The 21,476-nt window shown below is 41.1% G+C and overlaps 1 protein-coding gene across 1 annotated transcript in view; it reads right to left on the reverse strand.

The window, feature by feature from the left end:
* The window catches only part of nid2a (nidogen 2a (osteonidogen)), a 57,206-nt gene that overhangs the window by 5,874 nt on the left and 29,856 nt on the right, over positions 1–21,476 (reverse strand). The window contains exons 15-52 of the mRNA XM_077514353.1: positions 18,425–18,571; positions 16,188–16,316; positions 15,610–15,732; positions 15,067–15,182; positions 14,882–14,987; positions 14,675–14,808; positions 14,503–14,608; positions 14,260–14,387; positions 14,073–14,178; positions 13,525–13,658; positions 13,347–13,452; positions 13,139–13,263; positions 12,968–13,073; positions 12,723–12,856; positions 12,533–12,638; positions 12,331–12,455; positions 12,149–12,254; positions 11,944–12,068; positions 11,758–11,863; positions 11,549–11,673; positions 11,367–11,472; positions 11,158–11,282; positions 10,963–11,068; positions 10,754–10,878; positions 10,572–10,677; positions 10,363–10,487; positions 10,182–10,287; positions 9,962–10,086; positions 6,865–6,970; positions 6,656–6,780; positions 6,474–6,579; positions 6,228–6,355; positions 5,978–6,083; positions 4,556–4,685; positions 3,110–3,210; positions 2,855–3,027; positions 2,639–2,768; positions 2,396–2,567 (exon numbers count right to left, since the gene is read on the reverse strand). Of these exons, the coding sequence (XP_077370479.1) occupies positions 2,396–2,567; positions 2,639–2,768; positions 2,855–3,027; positions 3,110–3,210; positions 4,556–4,685; positions 5,978–6,083; positions 6,228–6,355; positions 6,474–6,579; positions 6,656–6,780; positions 6,865–6,970; positions 9,962–10,086; positions 10,182–10,287; positions 10,363–10,487; positions 10,572–10,677; positions 10,754–10,878; positions 10,963–11,068; positions 11,158–11,282; positions 11,367–11,472; positions 11,549–11,673; positions 11,758–11,863; positions 11,944–12,068; positions 12,149–12,254; positions 12,331–12,455; positions 12,533–12,638; positions 12,723–12,856; positions 12,968–13,073; positions 13,139–13,263; positions 13,347–13,452; positions 13,525–13,658; positions 14,073–14,178; positions 14,260–14,387; positions 14,503–14,608; positions 14,675–14,808; positions 14,882–14,987; positions 15,067–15,182; positions 15,610–15,732; positions 16,188–16,316; positions 18,425–18,571 (4,594 nt within the window). The remainder of the gene's footprint in view (positions 1–2,395; positions 2,568–2,638; positions 2,769–2,854; positions 3,028–3,109; positions 3,211–4,555; positions 4,686–5,977; positions 6,084–6,227; positions 6,356–6,473; positions 6,580–6,655; positions 6,781–6,864; positions 6,971–9,961; positions 10,087–10,181; positions 10,288–10,362; positions 10,488–10,571; positions 10,678–10,753; positions 10,879–10,962; positions 11,069–11,157; positions 11,283–11,366; positions 11,473–11,548; positions 11,674–11,757; positions 11,864–11,943; positions 12,069–12,148; positions 12,255–12,330; positions 12,456–12,532; positions 12,639–12,722; positions 12,857–12,967; positions 13,074–13,138; positions 13,264–13,346; positions 13,453–13,524; positions 13,659–14,072; positions 14,179–14,259; positions 14,388–14,502; positions 14,609–14,674; positions 14,809–14,881; positions 14,988–15,066; positions 15,183–15,609; positions 15,733–16,187; positions 16,317–18,424; positions 18,572–21,476) is intronic.

Genomic DNA, 21,476 nt, shown 5'->3' on the forward strand with positions numbered 1-21,476 from the left:
GACAAAAAATAAATAAATCACAAATTAGTTGCATTCGCAATTGTGGCTTAGTGAGACAGGGAAATTTTCATTTATGGATTTATTTAAATTTCCCACTTAAAATATATATATATATATATATATATATATATATATATATATATATATATATATCCATCCATCCATTTTCTTGACCGCTTATTCCTCACAAGGGTCGCGGTATATATATATATATATATATATATATATATATATATATATATATAAATTTTGGGAACTTCCTACACTTTGCATTAAAAAAAAAAAGTAAAATAAAGAAATTATGTTGAAATTTTGGAACACTTTATTTACAGTAGTAAACCTTTGGGAACTATTTACTTGCTTGGTTTTTAATTTAGCTTAATACATGCTGATGACCCTGGATGCTCCCTGCATTTTTTGTTGTAGTTTTAAACAAATCTGTCAATTCTTTATGTATGAAAGCAAAAGAAAAAGTTGCTCTTTTTTTATTTTTATTTTTTAAAATTTTTACACAAATATTTTCTCTTTTACTGCAATTAAATACTGACTTAAAATGTCGGGTATCGGCCATTTGACTAATAATTGTTATCGGTATCAGCCTTGAAAAAAACATATTGGTCTGCCACTGTCAACCATTAATTGAATTTACAGTTTATAATAATACAGATTAATGTATTGATTTTGTTTGTTAAAAAATGCATGACCTTAAAAGTTGGTTGCATATTAACTCATTTGCTCCCAAAAACGTATAAAAAAAAGTTGTTGTTGTTGTTGTTGTTGTTTTTTTAATGTTTTAAGTGTCCCAAAGACGTACTTATATGTTTTTTTGTTTTTTTATATACTAGAACAGGGGTGTCAAACTCATATTAGCTCAGGGGCCACATAGAGGAAAATATATGACCAAGTGGGTTGAATCAGTAAAATAATGGTATATAACATAAAAACAATTGCCGTCAATTCTACGCAGATTTTTGCTATTTGTGGGCCAGTCGTAAATTACGGACCTCAGATGTAATCTATTGTTCCAAAAAAGTAACACGAAAGCCAATGGAACACAGCAACACTTTGCCTGCATGAGTTCCGGATGTGTAAAATCTACCTGTTTTGGATATATATTGTAGGTGTTACTCCACAAAAACGAACACCCTTGAAACCAGAGTAACGATAAGTCTTGAACGCAAACGACAGGACCACGTCTTGATTTTTACTATTTAATAAAAACAACAAATAATAATACAAGTACGTCCAAAAAAGGTCAAATCGTCTGGTCAGAAAACTATGTCGCTTCTATCATGAGCTGGTTTCATCTGTCCTATATCCGGCTTGTTGCCGTTCTAACTAAGCACATTCGTGAGTCACGTGACGCTGCAAACAAATAGTTCCAATAAAGGAATAAACAATTTATCTCTTTGTACTTTTAAACAAATACATTTGAATATATTCAATGCATAAAATAATATTCACCATTAATTTTAACAAAATTGTCCAATATGCAAAGGTGTAAATATGACTAGCGACAATATACAATATGTAGAACACACTACTAATTAACCAATACACAATTGGCTCCTACATATATTGTTCCCAGAATGCAATGTATGACGCAGTTAATGAAGTTATAAGTACATTACTTCTTGTCATATGTATTTGTGTTACCAGTAATTGAATTTGTCAGTCTATGATTTTTTGTATTTTATTATTTTTTTTAAAGAAAAATTTAAACAAACTGTAGGATGATTCCGTGTACAAGTTGCATTGCTTATCTGAGGAATGCTTGTGAAATTACGATTTAATGTTTTGATTGTGGCCGGCTGATTTATTTGTCAGGCATTACATTTTTTTTTTTTTTTTTTACTTTACAAAATCATATTGCGGGCCTGATTATGTTTGACACCCCTGTGCTAGAGATGAAGCCTCTCAAATGCAAAGAACAGTTGAAGACATGGTAGTTATTACACAAACGGTCAGCAGGTGGCAGCAGAGCAAAGGAGATCAACCAGGGCCATGTTGAAAAAAAGCTCAATTACAAATCTAAATTGATTTGTGAAACTTGATTAAACTTAGCTATATTGTAATGCCAATTTCTGCAAAACGGAAACAGATAGAAACATACTTTTTTTTCATTATGAAAGAAGAGACTTTAATCTTTCTTTTGATAGGTTCCATGTTTTATGTTATAGCAATAGAACACAATTTTCTGTGGACCTTGCAAAATCAGTCAGAATCCAGTAAAACAGCCGGGAGTGAACGGGATTGCTTCTGTGAAAATGGCTGGGAGCGAATGAGTTAAATCGTATTCACAAAATTGAAGAATAAACCTTTACAACTAGATTATTTATGAAAATTGTTCAGCCTGACTGAAGAGGTTGAGTAAGAGGAAGAAAGTGAACCTTACCCCGTGGATGAGACCACGATGATGGCCCGGGGGTTGACCAAGTCGGTGTCAAAAAGCGTCCTTCGATCGCTGCCGTCCAAGTTGGACCTTTCGATCAGGTCGGGGTTGGAGTCCACCCAGAACATCAGCCTTCGGTTGACATCCAGAGCCAAACCCTCTGGACTGACCAGATCTACGAGGAGCAGATCAGTTTAAAAAAAGAAAAATCCCAAAACATGAGCCAGTGCGTGTGTGATCACTCACTTGAGTTGATGAGAATCTCTGGCTCAGCTCCTGGCACCATTGAAGCTCTATTAATGGTCCGTGCAGACAAATCTGTCCAATAAACTTGATTCTGCTTGCAGTCATAAGACAAACCAACAACTATGGAGCCCTGCACACACACACATGGAAACATTATCATTGGATGGATCATATTTTTAAATCATTCACGGCAAAAATGTCCATCTGGGCATTTACATGCAGCGTCAATAGTGTCCTTGACTGGCTCGCGTCAAGCCTGGTCCCATTGAGAGGAAGTGCTCCTATTTTCTGTCCCTGTGCATACAGCAGTGTGATATCAGCGTTTGGAGGAGGGGTCACATCCGGGCGGGGTAATGGCCGCACGGTTGGCGGGGCCACTGAGGGAAGGCCTGCAACAAATGGGGGGTAAAAATGGTCACGCATATCAGGAGGTTTTGCCACATGATGCAGCGGGGATGATCCAATGCTCACATGCAGGCTTGACGACATCATTTGACCGAGTGCCGGGAACTTCTCGCCCATCCTGGTCCACACACCAGCAGTAGGTGGTCTCCCCGTAGCACTGGACTGGTCTGAGAGGACAGAGAAGATGGGGTGATACTGTGAAGAATTTGTACTTTGTTACTGTATTTAAGTATATATTTTTGTTTTTTTACTTTGAAAATGGATGCTACTTTGTTTAGTATTTTTCTTAATGTCTATATCAGGGATCTGCAAAATATTATTTACATGAATTAATAATTAAATAAAAAAAATAACAATTAAATATTTTAAAAATGTCAGAGTCCGAAGTTGTCAGAAAAAGAGAGGTAAAAGGTGGATAAAAAAAAAAAAATTTTAATAGATAAAAATGTCCAAAAAGTAAGGGGAAAAGCAGAAAATTAGCAGAAAATGTACATGAAATGTAACCATAAATGTAGTTTTAAAAACAAAGGAAGAAGTAAAAACTTTTTCAAATTCAAGTTCAGTTAAAAAAGTAACCATAAAATGTACAAAAACAAAGGAAGAAATAAAACATAAAATGTCCACAAAACTGCCAAAAATGTCAGAAAATTGATAGCAAAAAAGGCAGAAAAAAATGTAAAAAAAATAAAAATAAAAAATAGCTATAAAATGCCCAAAAAGGGAGGAAGAGAGGCAGAAAAATACCATAAGTCCATAAATTACCAAAAATGTCAAAAAGTTGATAGCCAAAAAGGCAGAAATAAAAGGTAAAAAAAATAGCCATAAAATGTCCAAAAAAGGAAGAAGAGAGGCAGAAAATTACGAGTATGTCCATAAAATTGCCTAAAGAAAATTGTCTACAAATTGGATGCTGCTCTCATATTTTTGTGTTGTGATGCAGCTTTAATTAGCTCTTGGGCCCTCAATTCATTGGACTAACACACTATTTCATTCATCACAATGTAAAAATGTTTTGCAGCTCCATACAGATTGTTGATTATTAATTTGGCCTAAAATGGCTCTTTTGACAATAAAGGTTGCTGACCCCTGACCTATACAGAGCTACATACTGTATTTAAGGTGTGAAAATGTTTCTGCTTAAGGCCACCAGGGTGTTGAAGGGCTTTTCCGTGCTGTGACAACAAAGCGCTCTAAAGCAGAAAATATGCGGCCAACATGCTTGCTGTCAAAGTCAGACTTAAAAAAAAAAAGCCCCAATCTTTGAACTTCTGCCTGTCTTTGCATGGCGAGCGCACACTTGCAGCCTACAACAAGGCGCTCCAACTTGGACAATCCCATTTTCAGGGTGTAGGCATAGCTAGCTTACTAATTGCAATTGCGCCAGATAACCACAGATGCAAATGAAGGCGCTCAAGTTTGTGGGGTAAACAAATCTCTAAATTCTTTAAGTTCAGAATGTGAGTACTTTTGTCAACTACATAACTGGCTCGTATAATGTGAATGAGGAAGTACCTGAATTGTCCATCTGGCTCACACTGGGGCAAGTATTGTTGCGGCTCTGGCTTCCCACCATAATGCTCCATTAAACTGCTCCTCCAGCGCTCGCACACACTCTCGGGCCGCTCAGTCGGAGTCACGTGGACTGCATGAGACACGGCAGCAAAGCTAAATATCTCTGTTTGGATTTATTGTCATCCCTTGAGCTTTTTCTAATGGTGTCTGTGTAGATTTGCGGTCATCCAGGTCATGATGATCTACCAAGGTTACATCGAGGCAACTTGACTCTTGTTGTTATGGAACATGCTTCAACTTAAATCCAAACGGCTTCTTCAGTTCTACATTTAACATGTGGAGTGTTTTCCCTCATGTCTGTGGTGAGTGGTCGCGATAGGGTTCTCTTGATGTGCACTATAAAAATAGCTGGGTGAAAAATAACGGAGTTTGGGTCAAAATTATACCCACCCGCTACTTGGGTGAATTTGACCTAACTTTCTGGGTCATTTTGTACAAAAGAACCCCTTAAAATTTGGGTCATTTTGTATCATGAATAAATCCAGTAGGTTGGGTTAAATTGACCCAAGTAGTGGGTTGCTCCCATTTTGACCCCTCCAAAAAATAACGTAATGTTTTGTGCTAAATGAAAAAGCGAAAAAGTTGGGTTGGTGCCTTTTTGACCCATCCCGGGTTATTTTTGGCCAAACTGTTTCTACAGTGTCGACTCTACTTGGATCAATGGGTCGTTTTGTACAAAACAACCCCCAGAAAATTGGGTGATTTTGTAAAAAGAAACCCAGAAAGTTGGGTCAAATTGACCCAAGTAACCGGTCAGTCCCGCTTTGACCAAAATACATATTTTTCTATAATAAAATCATTAAACTATGTGTGTGTATATATATATATATATATATATATATATATGTGTGTGTGTGTGTGTGTGTGTGTGTGTGACTAATCGTGTGTGGTGTCCCGTTGTTGAAACACACACACTTTGTCTTTCCTTTGTGTTTACCTTGTAAAATCCCTCCAATAACTCACTTTATTTGAGAACATTAAAAGCTGCAGCTGGTTCTCATGAAAGACTGCATATGTGTCAAGATGGAGCGAAGGAGGATGATAATGGTTGTTTGTAAATATGACATGTAGAAAAGCGGAAAAAATTGTCAGGTGACAACAACCTTTGAGGAAAGAGGTATCACCCTCAAAAAGGGTTTGCTTATAGTTTGGTTGCCAAGGAAATCGTCCATCCATCTTCCCACAAGTCAACTCTGAAGATGTTTGGACAGTCGTAAAAGTAGTTTACAGCAAGAACTGCTTTTAGCCAACATGTGTGCATGTGTGTGTACCTCAAAGAGAGGTTGAGTGAGGCCATTATGGCAAAGAGTAAAACATCCAAGAGGGCATGAAATGTGTAGCTCAAGAATGGTCTCAGCTTACCAGGACTGTCACAATCTATAGGAGAAACGCCATGTGGAGTTCTTGTTCCTGCTCTCTCTTGACCGTTGCTGTCCACACACCAACATTGACCAATGGAACCATGGCACTACATGAAGAGATGAGAATGATTTGATATGATAATGCAAGCGATAATGGAAAAGCATGTTAAGAACAGTTAATAAAAATGTAAGTGAAAAGTGATTTGTATCTATAAAAAAAAGACAAATGTATAGAACCTTCTTGAATGTACCTGTTGTGGAGTGTATTGTCCATTAGCATCACAATGCGGTACAAAGACTCCCACTAGTGGATAACCTTCTGGACCGGTGGTCTGTACTCTTGCTCTGTGGTGTTCACAGTGAGTTTGTGGACGTGGATCTGAAAATTGGATTGACAGAATGGAAAGAAGAAGCATTGTTGAAATGTCTATCAAAATATTCAAGAAAATGAAAGTGAAAAAAAAAAAAAAGCTTTCTGCTCAGATTCTATTTCTTACCCGGTCTCTCACAGTCGAAGGGTGCTGTACCAGGTGGAGTTCTTGTTCCAGGTCTTTCCTGTCCTTGGCTGTCCACACACCAACAATGTCCAGTAGAGCTGTGACACTGAAATGGCAATAACCTTTCAAAAAAACAAATCATACGGTAATGGCATTATGTCTCTAGTTTAAGAAGTGCTTACCTGTTGAGGTATGTACCGTCCATTAGCATCACATTGAGGTACGAAGGCTCCCAATATGGGATGCCCCTCTGGACTGGTGGTCTGTACACGGTCTCTGTGGTGCTCACAGTGGCTTTTAGGACGTCCTAGCAGATGCAATTCATATAATACATTGGATGGTAATTTTATTTAATACATAAATTCTCACATATACACATTCAAGTTAAGACCTTGTTTGTCACATTCAATGGGTGTTGCACCAGGAGGAGTTCTGGTTCCAGGTCGTTCCTGTCCTTGGCTGTCCACACACCAACAGCGTCCACTGGAACCGTGACACTAGTACAAACGTCATGTTTCAGTCCAACCATTCTTCCATCCATAGTTAGAAAATATCAATATACTGTTGAAGGGATTGTGCTGATCTGGTTGGCCAAACATTCTTGTTCACTAGCATGATAGAAAGGCTAAAAGCTTTAAAAAGAATGGTTCTACTCATGATCTAAAAAAACAAACAAAACAAAACGAAGCCCATCTGTGAGGGTAATGTCACCGAAGGTAATGTCATGGTTTGCAACCCAATTAAAAATCCTTCATCCTGTTTGCAAGACACACTGCCAAAACAAGAAGGGAGTTAATCAGAGGCACAAAGTGGAAGGTTTTAGTTTGGCCGAGTCAATCTCCAGACCTAAACCCTATAGAACATTGATATACATACACACACCACACACATATAAATAAATAAATAAATAAATATATATATATATTATATATATAATTACAAATAAGGTAGACAACAACTAAAGGTGAATGTTTGAAAAATCATCACAAAGGAAGAATGCCAAAGTTCAATTATATCAATGGTTCACAGACATGTTGTAGTTATTACAAGTAAAATATCCAATCCATCCATCCATCCATTTAATACCGCTTATGGGAGGTCGGGTCGCGGGGGCAGCATCTTTAGGAGGGAAACCCAGACCTCCCTCTCCCCAGCCACTTCAACCAACACTGCCGGCGGGATCCCAAGGCGTTCCCAGGCCAGTCGAGAGACATAGTCTCTCCAGCGTGTCCTGGGTCGTCCGCGGGGCCTCCCAGGGAAGCGTCCAGGAGGCACCCGAACCAGATGACCGAGCCACCTCAGCTGGCTCCTCTCAACGCGGAGGAGCAGCGCCATCCCTCCCGGATGACCGAGCTTCTGACCCTATCTCTAAGGGAGAGCCCGGACACACTGCGGAGGAAACTCATTTCGCTTGTATCCAGGATCAGCTCGTGACCATAGGTGAGGGTTGGAACGTAGATCGACCGGTAAATCGAGAGCTTTGCCTTTTGGTTCAGCTCTTTCTTCACCACGACAGATCGATACAGAGTCCACATCACTGTAGACGCTGCACCGATCCGCCTGTCGATCTCCCGCTCCATTCTGCCCTCACTCGTGAGCAAGACCCCAAGATACTTGAACTCCTCCACTTGGGGCAGGATCTCATCCCCGACCCGGAGAGGGCTAGCCACCCTTTTCCGACTGAGGACCATGGTCTCGGATTTGGAGGTGCTGATCTTCATCCCCTGCGATTGGTTGGCAACCAGTCCAGAGTGTCCCCCGCCTACTGCCCAGAGCCAGCTGAGATAGGCGCCAGCAGCCCCCGCGACCCTTGTGAGGAATAACCGGTCAAGAAAATGGATGGATGGATGGATGATCTTCATCCCAACTGCTTCACACTCGGCTGCGAACCGCTCCAGTGAGAGTTGGAGATCCCGACTTGAAGCCAACAGCACCACATCATCTGCAAAAAGCAGAGATGCTATGCTGAGGCCACCAAACCGAAACCCCTCAACGCCTCGGCTGTGCCTAGAAATTCTGTCCATAAAGTTATGAGCAGAATTGGTGACAAAGGGCAGCGTTGGCGGAGTCCAACCCTCACTTGAAACGAATCCGACAATGCCGGCAATGCGGACCAGACTCTGACACCGGTCGTACAGGGACCGCACAGCCCGTATCAGGGGGCTCGATACCCCGTACTCCCGAAGCACCCCCCACAGGACTCTCTGAGGTCATGGTCGAATGCCTTCTCCAAATCCACAAAACACGTGGACTGGTTGAGCGAACTCCCCCGCACCCTCGAGGATCCTGCTGAGGGTGTAGAGCTGGTCCACTGTTCCACGGCCAGGACGAAAACCACACTGCTCCTCCTGAATCCGAGATTCGATTTCCCGACGGACCCTCCTCTCCAGCACCCCTGAATAGACCTTACCAGGGAAGCTGAGGAGTGTGATCCCTCTATAGTTGGAACACACCCTCCGGTCCCCACCACCCCGGTCTGCCAATCCAGAGGCACTGTCCCCGATCTCCATGCGATGTTGTAGAGTCGTGTCAACCATGACAGGCCCACAACATCCAGAGTCTTTAGGAACTCTGGGCGGATCTCATCCACCTCAGGACGCCGGATGGTGGACCAGAATTTCCTCGAAGCCGTCCGGAAGTCGTTTTCTATGGCCTCACCGAACTCCTCCCATGCCCGAGTTTTTGCCTCAGCAACTGCCGGAGCCGCGTTCCGCTTGGTCAGCCGGTACCTGTGAGCTGCTTCCGGAGTTTCACAGGCAAAAAAGGCCCAATAGGACTCCTCCTTCAGCTTGACGGCATCCCTTACCGCTGGTATCCACCAACGGGTTCGAGGATTGCCGCCACAACAGGCACTGACCACTTTACAGCCACAGCTCCGATCGGCCGCCTCAACAATGGAGGCGCCTAACATGGCCCATTCAGACTCAATGTCCCCCGCCTCCCCCGGGACAAGGGAGAAGCTCTGCCGGAGGTAGGCATTGAAACTCTTTCTGGCAGGCGATTCCGCCAAACGTTCCCAGCAGACCCACACAATACGTTTGGGTCTGCCAGGTCAGACGGGCATCTTCCCCCACCAACGGAGCCAACACACCACCAGGTGGTGATCATTTGACAGCTCCGCCCGTCTCTTCACCCGAGTGTCCAAAACATGCGGCCGCAAATCCGACAACACGGCTACAAAGTCAATCATCGAACTGTAAAATATTTGCAATTAAATATTCTCATTCACATCTACTTTAAGTCTACCAGTTCCAACATCTTTTCTCTCCTTAAAATTTGGTGGCCTCTTACAAAGAATTGTATTTTCTAAAAAGTTACATTAAATGTACGAGGAAGCTGCATTGCAAAAGTAGAATATGGCTCATTCTGACTCAATATCCTGTGAACCAGTTAAGGAAGTGGGAGTTTAAGATCAGACAGGAGACTGTCACAATTCCTTCTATTGATGACTGATAAAGACGTGCTTGAGACTTATTGTCCTTATTTACCTGTTGAGGTGTGTACTGTCCATTAGCATCACACTGAGGTACAAAGACTCCCAATATGGGATAACCCTCTGGACTGGTGGTCTGCACGCTGTCTCTATGCTGCTCACAGTGGCTTTTAGGACGTTCTAGAGATTACATTCCGAAGTTACGCATGGATTGTAAGTACAAGAACCAATAGCAAAATCATCTAATGTAAACCTTTGCGGTTTAACTTTAGCACCTGGTTTGTCACAGTCGAAGGGTGTTACACCAGGAGGAGTTCTCGTACCAGATCTTTCTTGTCCTCGGCTGTCCACACACCAACAATGTCCACTAGAACCGTGACACTAAAATACACCATATGTTTTAGTCCCATAGGTGATACACAGAATACATAACACATCAAATTGTCGAGAAAGTACCTGTTGAGGAGTGTACTGTCCGTTAGCATCACACTGAGGTACAAAGGCTCCCACTAATGGATAACCCTCTGCATTGGTGGTTTGAATACTGTCTCGGTGTTGCTCACAGTGGCTTTTAGGACGCTCTAGAAATCACATCGTTAACTTATACTTCAAATGAAAATGTAAAAAAAGTCATCAGAGTGTGAAGACAAGTTAAACTTTGGCACCTGGTTTATCACAGTCGATGGGAGTTACACCAGGAGAAGTTCTAGTTCCAGATCTTTCTTGTCCTTGGGTGTCCACACACCAACAATGTCCACTAGAACCATGACACTGGAATACACAATTTGTTGTAGTCAGATTGCTGATATGCAGAAGACACAATGCCTCAACTTGTCTAGAATTGTACCTGTTGAGAAGTGTACTTCCCATTAGCATCACATTGAGGTATGAAGTATCCCACTAATGGATACCCCTCTGGACTGGTGGTCTGTATGCTGTCTCTGTGCAACTCACAGTGGCTTTTATCACGCTCTAGAGCACATTGCAAAGTTAAACTTGAATTGAAAACATAAGCGCCAACATAGAGCATAAACACAATGAGATATGCTTTGGCACCTGGTTTGTCACAGTCGATAGGCGTTGCACCAGGAGGCGTTCTAGTTCCAGGTTTTTCTTGTCCTTTGTTGTCCACACACCAACAATGTCCACTAGAACCGTGACACTAAAATGAACAATATATTACGTTACGTTTTAGTCGTATTGGTGAGATACAAAATATCCATATAATAATTGAAATTGTCTCGAATGTACCTGTTGAGGAGTGTACTGTCCGTTAGCATCACACTGAGGTACAAAGGCTCCCACTAATGGATAACCCTCTGCACTGGTGGTTTGAATACTGTCTCGGTGTTGCTCACAGTGGCTTTTAGGACGCTCTAGAAATCACATCGTTAACTTATACTTCAAATGAAAATGTAAAAAAAGTCATCAGAGTGTGAAGACAAGTTAAACTTTGGCACCTGGTTTATCACAGTCGATGGGAGTTACACCAGGAGAAGTTCTAGTTCCAGATCTTTCTTGTCCTTGGGTGTCCACACACCAACAATGTCCACTAGAACCATGACACTGGAATACACAATTTGTTGTAGTCAGATTGCTGATATGCAGAAGACACAATGCCTCAACTTGTCTAGAATTGTACCTGTTGAGAAGTGTACTTCCCATTAGCATCACATTGAGGTATGAAGGCTCCCACCAGTGGATAACCCTCTGGACTGGTGGTCTGTATACTGTCTCTGTGTTGCTCACAGTGGCTTTTAGGACGTTCTACAAAACACATTGTAAAGTTATACTTGAGTTGAAAACTTAACCATCATATCGCATAAACACCACAAGAGTTAGCTTTGGCACCCGGTTTGTCACAGTTGATGGGTATTGCACCAGGAGTGGTTCTAGTTCCAGGTCTTTCTTGTCCTCGGCTGTCCACACACCAACAATGTCCATTAGAACCGTGACACTAAAATACATGGGCTAATGTGCTTTAGGCTCGCAGATGATGCACAGAAAACATATTGCGTCAAACTGTCGAGAAAGTACCTGTTGTGGTGTGTAGTGTCCGTTCGCATCACACTGAGGTACAAAGGCTCCCAATATGGGATAACCCTCTGGACTGGTGGTCTGAATACTGTCTCTGTGTTGCTCACAGTGGCTTTTAGGACGCTCTAGAAATTACACTGTTCAGTTAAACTTCAAATGAAAATATAAAAAACTCAGAGTGTAAAGACAAGTTAAACTTTGGCACCTGGTTTGTCACAGTCGAAGGGTGTTACACCAGGAGGAGTTCTCGTACCAGATCTTTCTTGTCCTTGGCTGTCCACACACCAACAATGTCCAGTCGAACCATGACACTAGAATACACAATTTGTTTTAGTCAGATTGATGATATACAAAAGACACAATGCCACAAATTGTCTAGAATTGTACCTGCTGAGGAGTGTACTGTCTGTTCGCATCGCACTGAGGTACGAAGGCTCCCACTAATGGATAACCATCTGCACTGGTGGTCTGTATACTGTCTCTGTGCAACTCACAGTGGCTTTTACGACGCTCTAGAGATAACATTGCAAAGTTAAACTTGAATTGAAAATATAACAGAGCATAAACACAATGAGATATGCTTTGGCACCTGGTTTGTCACAGTCGATAGGTGTGGCACCAGGAGGAGTTCTAGTTCCAGGTTTTTCTTGTCCTTTGTTGTCCACACACCAACAATGTCCACTAGAACCGTGACACTAAAATGAACAATATATTACGTTTTAGTCGTGTTGGTGAGATACTAAATATCCGTATAATAATTGAAACCGTCTCAAATGTACCTGTTGAGGAGTGTATTGTCCGTTAGCATCACACTGAGGTACGAAGGCTCCCACGATTGGATAACCCTCTGGACTGGTGGTCTGTACACTGTCCCTGTGCTGCTCACAATGGCTTTTAAGACGTTCCGGTTCTTCTATTACATTGATTGAACAATACAGTTTATGATTTAAAAAATATAAGACAGCAGTACTCTGTTATTGTACTGTATACTATACATATTGTGAAGGATTTGGCTTTTGCACACCTCGTTTGTCACAGTCAGTGGGTGTTGTACCAGGTGGCGTTCTGGTTCCCAATCTTTCTTGTCCTTGGCTGTCTACACACCAACAATGTCCAGTAGATCCATGACACTGAAATGGACAACAACATTTAATAAAACATATCATACAGTAAACTCCAATATTAAAGAATTTACCTGTAGAGGTATGTAATGTCCTTTGGAATCACACTGAGGTACAAAGGCCCCTACGAGTGGATAACCTTCTGGACTGATGGTCTGTACGCTGTCTCTGTGCTGCTCGCACTGGCTTTTCGGTTGCTCTGGAGACGATAACGCAAAGTTATATAATCAATGGCAATATTAGGAAACAAAGTTATTCTAGGAAAATGTTTAGCTTTGGCACCTGGTTTGTCACAGTCGAAGGGTGTTACACCAGGAGGAGTTCTGGTACCAGGTCTTTCTTGTCCTTGACTATCCACACACCAACAATGTCCAGTAGAGCCGTGACACTAAAATACACATTAGGTCTTAGTCTCAACAAAACCATATAAAAGACATAATAAAGCTTCAATCATATTTACCTGTTGTGACGTATATTCTCCGTTTGCATCACACTGAGGCACGAAGGCCCCAACTACAGGATAACCTTCAGGACTGGTGGTTTGCACATGGTCTCTGTGACGCTCACAGTGGGTTTTTGCATGATCTGGTTCTTCTGGTTGTGAAAGATAGACAGAGATCTTGTTGTGTAAAAATATCTGGATTCTTTTAAGTACTGAAATATCTGTTTATTTTGCTGTGTACTCACTTTAGAGTTGGACTAAATGCTGACCCTTTTCTTATCACAACCATGCACATGCAGGTGTTTATAGTAATTATATCCCCCCCCCCCCCTTTTTTTTTCCCACCAAACATTTTAAAGTAATCACCTGATGAGCTCATGGGAGCACCACTTACAAGTTGATGCCTGTTTGAGTTGAGGAATGACGAAGTAAGCTCAATGTTGAGCAAGGAACGCCTCGTGACATAATGAAACAATACATCTGCTGCAGTGCTTCTTATACTGCCAAGAGCACGACAGTTTAACAACTTGGTCCATCTTCCCGTGTGTAGTTTTAACTTCTCTCACCTGGTTTGTCACAGTCTGTGGGTGGTGCACCAGGTGTAGTTCTGGTCCCGGGTCTTTCTTGTCCCTGGCTGTCCACACACCAACAATGCCCAGTAGAACCATGACACTGTGATGCATGGGTGTTGTTAATTTGGTGAAGATGACATTGAAGTGTTAGATGGAATCAAATGTTAAATCTTCTTCTGACCTGCAGTGGTGTGTACTGGCCACTAGCATCACACTGAGGTACAAAGGCTCCCACGATTGGATAACCTTCTGGACTGGCAGTCTGCACGCTGTCTCTGTGGTGCTCACATTGGCTTTTAGGGCGCTCATCTATGACATTTTAGAGAGTGGAAAGCACAAGAATTGTCACAACAACAAAACTTCCAGCATATAATCAATGACGGTGACAACAAAAATGTGCTTCTGCTCAAACTCGGTTTCGTACCCGGCCTCTCACAGTCGATGGGAGTTGTACCAGGTGACGTTCTGGTTCCACGTCTTTCCTGTCCTTGGCTGTCCACACACCAACAATGTCCAGTAGAGCCGTGACACTAAGATAAACAAGATTTAAAAACATATGATAAACATATTGCGTCTACAATTTAAAAAGTGCTTACCTGTTGTGGTGTGTACTGTCCGTTAGCGTCACACTGAGGTACGAAGGCTCCCACAAGAGGATAACCCTCAGGACTGGTGGTCTGAACACTGTCTCTGTGCTGCTCACACTGGGTTTTAGGTTGTTGTGGTTTCTCTGGTTGGTTTAGAATTTGAAATGATGACAATACATGTACATGTCGCAGAGCTTTATTAGGTGCTTTCCTCACCATGTCTGTCGCAGTCTGTTGGTGCCATACCAGGAGGAGTTCTGGTTCCCGCTCTCTCTTGCCCCCTATTGTCCACACACCAACAATGTCCAGTGGAACCATGGCACTGTGAATAAGTAATCAATCTCTTGAGATCCACTTTTTGATCAGTGGTCAAAAATCAATTTTTGGCTCTCATTACCCACCTGTAGTGGTCTGTATCGTCCATCAGAGTCACATTGAGGGATAAAAACCCCAACAGGCCCACTCTGTAGATTGTCTCTGTGCTGCTCACACTGGCTTTTAGCGCCATCTGTCTGCCCTACAGACAAGTATGAATGATAATTAGGCCATTTCTTTAAAGGAGTGTACAGCGTCTGAAGAAAATTAATGCTTGTATGACACTACTATTACACTACTTCTAGAGCGCATTTGTGAGAGAGGTCCTCGAATGTTAGGGAGAGTTGTTGTTTTTTTTGTTTTTTTGTTTTTTTTTGGGGGGGGGGGGGGTCTTAGAGTGTTTCAAACTCAAAATAAAGTGGAAAATATACAACAACAACAACAAACAAGGTTATCATTTTGAACAGTAAATATCTTGTCTTTGTAGTGCATTCAATTGATTGTGAGTTGAAAAGGATGTGCAAATCATTGTATTGTTTTTCTTAACATTTTACACAATGTCCCATCTTCGTTTGTATTAGCCAACATGTAAATACACAGAGGAACATACTCATGGCAAGATAACTGACCTTGTTGGGAGCAGATGAAACCATCTCCATGGAAACCATTTTGACACTGACAATGGAAGGATCCAAGGCTGTTGGTGCATCTCGCATTGATTTGGCATGGAGAGGACCTACATTCATCCATATCTGAAGACATACAGTAATAGAGGAACATTAATTTGTAATATGTGCTAATGTATTGTAACAGATACTGGATGGACAGATAGCTATAGATTATAGCTATATTGTCTCTGTAATTTTGAACCAATAAAAAAAGACAACACAGAGAGAGAGCGTGCTCATAAAAGTTCAGAAAAAGTTCAGTTGGCTGACTTAATTTGAGTCAGTGAAAAACAACAAAAATCACAGAAATGTAGGGCCATTATGATGATGATGTCATCCTATTTCACGATGTCTAAGTTCTGTATTCAAGTGAAATGCCATTAGAATGCCGTAATGTACAATACAGTACAATTCCAAGACGTTAATATTGTATGGTGACTAATTTAAATGCCAGTGACTAAATCCTAAAAGGTTAATAGTACACATTCATGAAGAATCCAATCTTCAACATACTGTATATGTTGTATCTAACAACTCACCCACACATGTACGTCCGTCAAAGCCAAATTCATAGCCGCTCTGGCACTGGCAGCGATGGCTACCAGGCAAGTTGATGCATTGCGAATGAGCCCCACATGTGGACAAGCCCTCCGCACACTCGTCGACATCTAACCAGAGAGAGAGAGAGAACATGTCAACCCAAGAACGTGCCTGTCCATATGTGAGTGCAAACACCTGGGGCCATGGCGCCATTCTTAGTACAGTACAAGACATTGTGATTATGCGGTCATGGAAAGACACTAAGGCCCATCCATGGGAACCGAGGCAGAGCCTGGGGCTTTCCTAGTGCTGTCAGCAGGGGACACGCAGATAACGCTGAGCTAATGACAGGGCACGGACGAGCTTAAAGCAATGGAAGTCCCTGTTAATTAGATCATTAAACATAAGGAGGAGGTGGGGCAGACAAGGAGGAGGAGAAGAGGGAGTGATGATTCCTTCCATACACACTGGATGGGCACATGTTGAAAACTTTGCCGCAGCGCCTTGAACTGTCTTTGTGCATGTTTGGTGAGCTGTCGTGGGGAGTACAAACATTTCAAGTAGCTGTACTTTACTTGAGTATTTAATTTTCTGATTACCGGTACTTGTTCTTACTACGGTTGAAATCAGCTGTCTATACTTTCTTTACTTTGACAAAGTAGGTTTGTTCCTTGTTTTTTATTTTTTATTTTTTTATTTTATTTTTTTATTTTATTTTTTTATTTTTTTTACCTCGGCGGATGATGACAAAATGTAAAAAAAAAAGTCGTAAATAGAGAGAAGTAAAGTCAAGCGTAGCTGTGATTTTGAATGATTTAGATCTTGAGAAATTATAAGGCAGAAAAAAAACAGGAAGAGCTGCAACACGGAGGAATGTTAACCAAGGAACATTAATGATAATGCAACAGAGATTGTTTTTAAAATGTTATTGGCTACAAGAAATGACTTGATGCGAATGCGTTGCATTTTGAGGCAGATGAAAAACCTTCCAGCATTTAAAAAATAAATAAATAAAAAATCCACCTAATCTAAAAAATAAAACCATACACTTAAGGTGTATTTTTTGTTGTTATTTAACTAATGTAACATCTTTGTTTCAGCAAAACAACTTTTCTCATTAGTTATTGTAACATATTGTTTTCAATGTAGTTGTTACGTTAGCTAAGAGAAAATAAGTTAAGAGAACAAAACAATTATGTGTGCAAAACAATATGAAAGTTAATACATGCATTCTATATAATTGACCCTAAAAAAAAAAACTTGTACATAAGTACATTTCAGAGTCTATTTACATATATTTTTACTAGGTATGAGCGAGTACCATACCAGGTATCGGTGTCGGTGCCAATACCCGCCTTATTTTAAGGTATCGGTACTAGCAAAGGCAGCCAATACACGTATCGGCTGCCCTCTTGTGGTCATATTCCGATCAGGAACTAGAAATTATAAATTAAATCTTAATTTCATGCAATTTTAAGGAAAATGCTATATTGGGACATATGGGTGTTTCTTTACAATTATATATATATATATATATATATATATATATATATATATATATTTTTTTTTTTTTTTTTAATGTTATGTACCAAAAGTACTAGTGGTATCGGCACTTGAGTACTGAAGAGTTGAGTATAGTACTCGTATCAGTATCGTTCTGAAAAAAAGTTGCATCAAACATCTCTAATTTGGACCTTTACTTAAGTAGAGGGGGCGGCACGGTAGTCGAGTGGTTAGCACGTCTGCTTCCCAGTTCTGAGGTCTCCGGTTCGAGTCCAGGCTCGGACCTTCCTGGGTGGAGTTTGCATGTTCTCCCCGTGCCCGCGTGGGTCTTCTCCGGGTACTCCGGTCTCCTCCCACATTCCAAAGACATGCATGGCAGGTTAATTGGGCGCTCCGAATTGTCCTTAGGCGTGCGTGTGAGTGTGTATGGTTGTTTGTCTCTGTGTGCCCTGCGATTGGCTGGCAACCAGTCCAGGGTGTCCCCCGCCTACTGCCCAGAGCCAGCTGAGATAGGCGCCAGCAGCCCCCGCGACCCTTGTGAGGAATAAGCGGTCAAGAAAATGGATGGATGGATGGATTACTTAAGTAGAGGGATTGATTAAATCACTACTTTTACTTCCACCAGTTTTTGTTTTGTTTTTTAACATTAGCATCTTAACAAAGGTAAAAAGTGTGAGAACGTGTGTATGGCTATTGCCCATGAAGAAATATAGATGGAGATTCCGTTACGTACCGTAACAGTTGTGTCCATCCCCTCTGAAACCAGTTCCACATCGGCACTGGAAAGCCTTGTCCTCCAGTGGGATGCACTGGGCAGTCGTGTCACAGTCGTGGCTTCCATCATAGCAGGGGTTCACCAACTCTGGTCCTGTCAACCCCGCTGAAGCAAAACAAGAAAAACATTGGTTGTAAATCAAGATTGTAAATAAATGAAACATTTTTTGGCTATATTTTTTGCTTTAATTCAATGAATAATAGAGCATAGCATCATAATACAGACAACCGATATGCTGTAGTTGGAGATGGCCTCAGCTCCTCACTAAGCAGCAATAATATTAGTCGTTCTTCGCAAAGGATAAAGAATATATGCCTGTGAGTGTTGTTATACTACTTGTTTCTTAAGGTACCACTGTATTTGCGGTTCAGCGTTTGTGATGACACCTTTTCGCTGATTTTTTGTTTTGTTTTTCGTTTTATATATCCAGCATAATTCACTGAAAACTCCACCCTATATCCACTGTTTTTGTGCTCCAACTTGTGAAAGTTGGGGGCCTCTATTTAGCCAATTTTAGTGCAGAAAAAGTGTCGTATGTGAAAACAAATCTTTTTGGCAGAGGAAGGGACCCTGTAAAAGTGCTAAATTCACATTGAGTTGACCTTTGAACTATTTAGTGTTAAGTACTTAGTATGATTACAGCAACAAGGCTGAGTAAACGCGTCAGACCAACTGCCACAGGATGGTTTTCTTTTAGGAAGTGGTTTCCTTCGTGTTCTCAATATTCAACACATGGTTGAAGTTAGACACACAGAGACAGGAGGCACCCACACACACGAACACACGAACACGCACAGTATGATGAGTGAGCGGATGTGTGTGAAACTTCCCTCCACCACGACCTCACGTTGACCATGTGTTACAGCATGAAATGTTTTCTACTTCTTAACTACCAATTGGCTCACAGGTTTAGTCACACACTGAGCTGAAATGCTGACTAGATGAATTTTGAGTTCCTGGATCCCATCTTAGTCTGATTAACTGCTGAAAATAGATGTCATGTGCAGTTAGTATATGGATCAAATCAAAGCAATTTCTGATTGGATGCTTTAGTGTTTTGGATGCACTGCCAGTATTTTTCTCTTCTTCCACAAAATGTTTAATATTTTCAGAACCACTATGAAAAAAAAGTAAAAAGACAATAGCTTATATTTCCCAAACAAGTTCAAGAAGAAGAAAATAAATTTTTCTGATACACTACACCCACCAGTGGTTCTCAAACTTTTTACTGAAGTACTGTACCACATAAAACAATTTTTTTTAGCCCTTTACGTGTCACTATCATAACCAACTTTAAAGTATAGCAGCATAGTAGACCCAAGTGTTCATAAAAAAAAAAAAAAAAAAAAAAATAGGAAGGTGTTTTTTTTTTTTCTTAACAAGTATTATTCTTTCTACACCACGCTTAAATACAGGAAAATAAAACACTGAACTTAAAGCTACTCTATAATATATGTAGGTTTTCCCAAAAAAATATCTTAACAATAGCCTTTTTATTTGACCATTTATGACTGAAACATATTCTAATTAGTAGATCAACATCTTCGCTGTTCACAATGGGTACTCCTACAAGCCTCTGGCCAATATTATTTAGGAAGCGTCCGGTCCGAATCCTTCGAATTTCCCGCCCTCTGTCTGCGGGATGTGACGTTATTCGCGTCATCGTCAGTTGTTTCCTGTCGCGCGAAGACGGAACTAGTACAGATTTTCGCTGCCCCAGACACCCGCTGTTACTCCGCGGAAGGCTGCTCAAAAAAAAAAAAAAAATGAAAACAATGTCAAGTGCCACGAAAAAAACAAAATCTAAACTTGATAGCGACCGACGTCGGGCAAGACCGAGAGTGAACATTGGTTTGACATTTCAGCGGTGAAGAGCAATGAGATCGGACTTGGATTAGAAAAGTGATTCACAGCTGGCTTTCTTTCTACTCCAAAAGGTAAGAAGCGAGTATCTTGACATTTAGAAGAATATGTGTTGTTTTCAAATAGCAGTAACCTCAAGATCGATCACTTCTCGGTCGTAACTATTGGGGTGAAAGTGAGGTGGACGGCAACATTTAGCGTGAAAGGGGCGGCAAAGTTGAATGTAATAGAACAGAATGACTTTATGAAGAACAGACGTTCCATTCCGCGGCGTTTCAATCAGGCTAAATGTTGCCTTATTTTCCTGCGTGAAAACAGCCTATTGTATCTACATTATGCTAACGGAATGTGAACGGTACTACTGAATGGCGATAACATTCACGGACGTATCACACTAAGTAGTGAATGGGTCTATATGTTTTTCACAATCGTCAATTTCCATAACTGACAGCCCACCTTTCGGCTAACGCACAATGACGCTAGCCTGGGGGCGACATACAACTAATAATGACTAGAATCAGGTTGACGTCCGTCGAGCGGGGTGACTACAATATGTAACTGCATATTAACATCGGAATACGGTCCAATTAATTGACGTAATTTGCACATCGTTTTGGAGTACAGCACAGGACTGGACTTCGACCGACTAAAGCAATATGATCTGCACGTCCCGTGGACATCAATTGTTTAGTGGGGATCGAGAGTCTCATTCCGTGAAGTGGCCAGCTTTGTATAACATTATAAAACTTCTTACCTCTGAAAACATAGTTTAATTGGATATGAAGAGCCCAGTCTTCAGTATTGAGGTCGTACACGTATGAGTGCGCGGTTTGTTTTCGGCCACAGGTGGCAGTAGAGAGTTGAAATTTTAAATCTTACATAGAGCTGCTTTAACTAATCATTCAAATAAAATGTATTGCATTTCTAGGTTAAATAAAAACGGCACCTAAGCAATTGTTTAAAAACAAAACTTTTTAAAGATTACATTCAAATATACTGACCTTAAAAGCTACATACATTTGAACTGTACTTGGGCAGTGATTTTTACGCGTACCACACTTTGAGAATCACTTTACAACACCATTACAGTTCCACATTTAACCGCATGATACTTAGCATTAACAGTAGAGTGAGTCAGACGTGGTTG

The sequence above is a fragment of the Festucalex cinctus genome, chromosome 2 (genome assembly GCF_051991245.1).
Source record: "Festucalex cinctus isolate MCC-2025b chromosome 2, RoL_Fcin_1.0, whole genome shotgun sequence".
In the NCBI taxonomy this organism is placed as follows: Eukaryota; Metazoa; Chordata; class Actinopteri; order Syngnathiformes; family Syngnathidae; genus Festucalex; species Festucalex cinctus.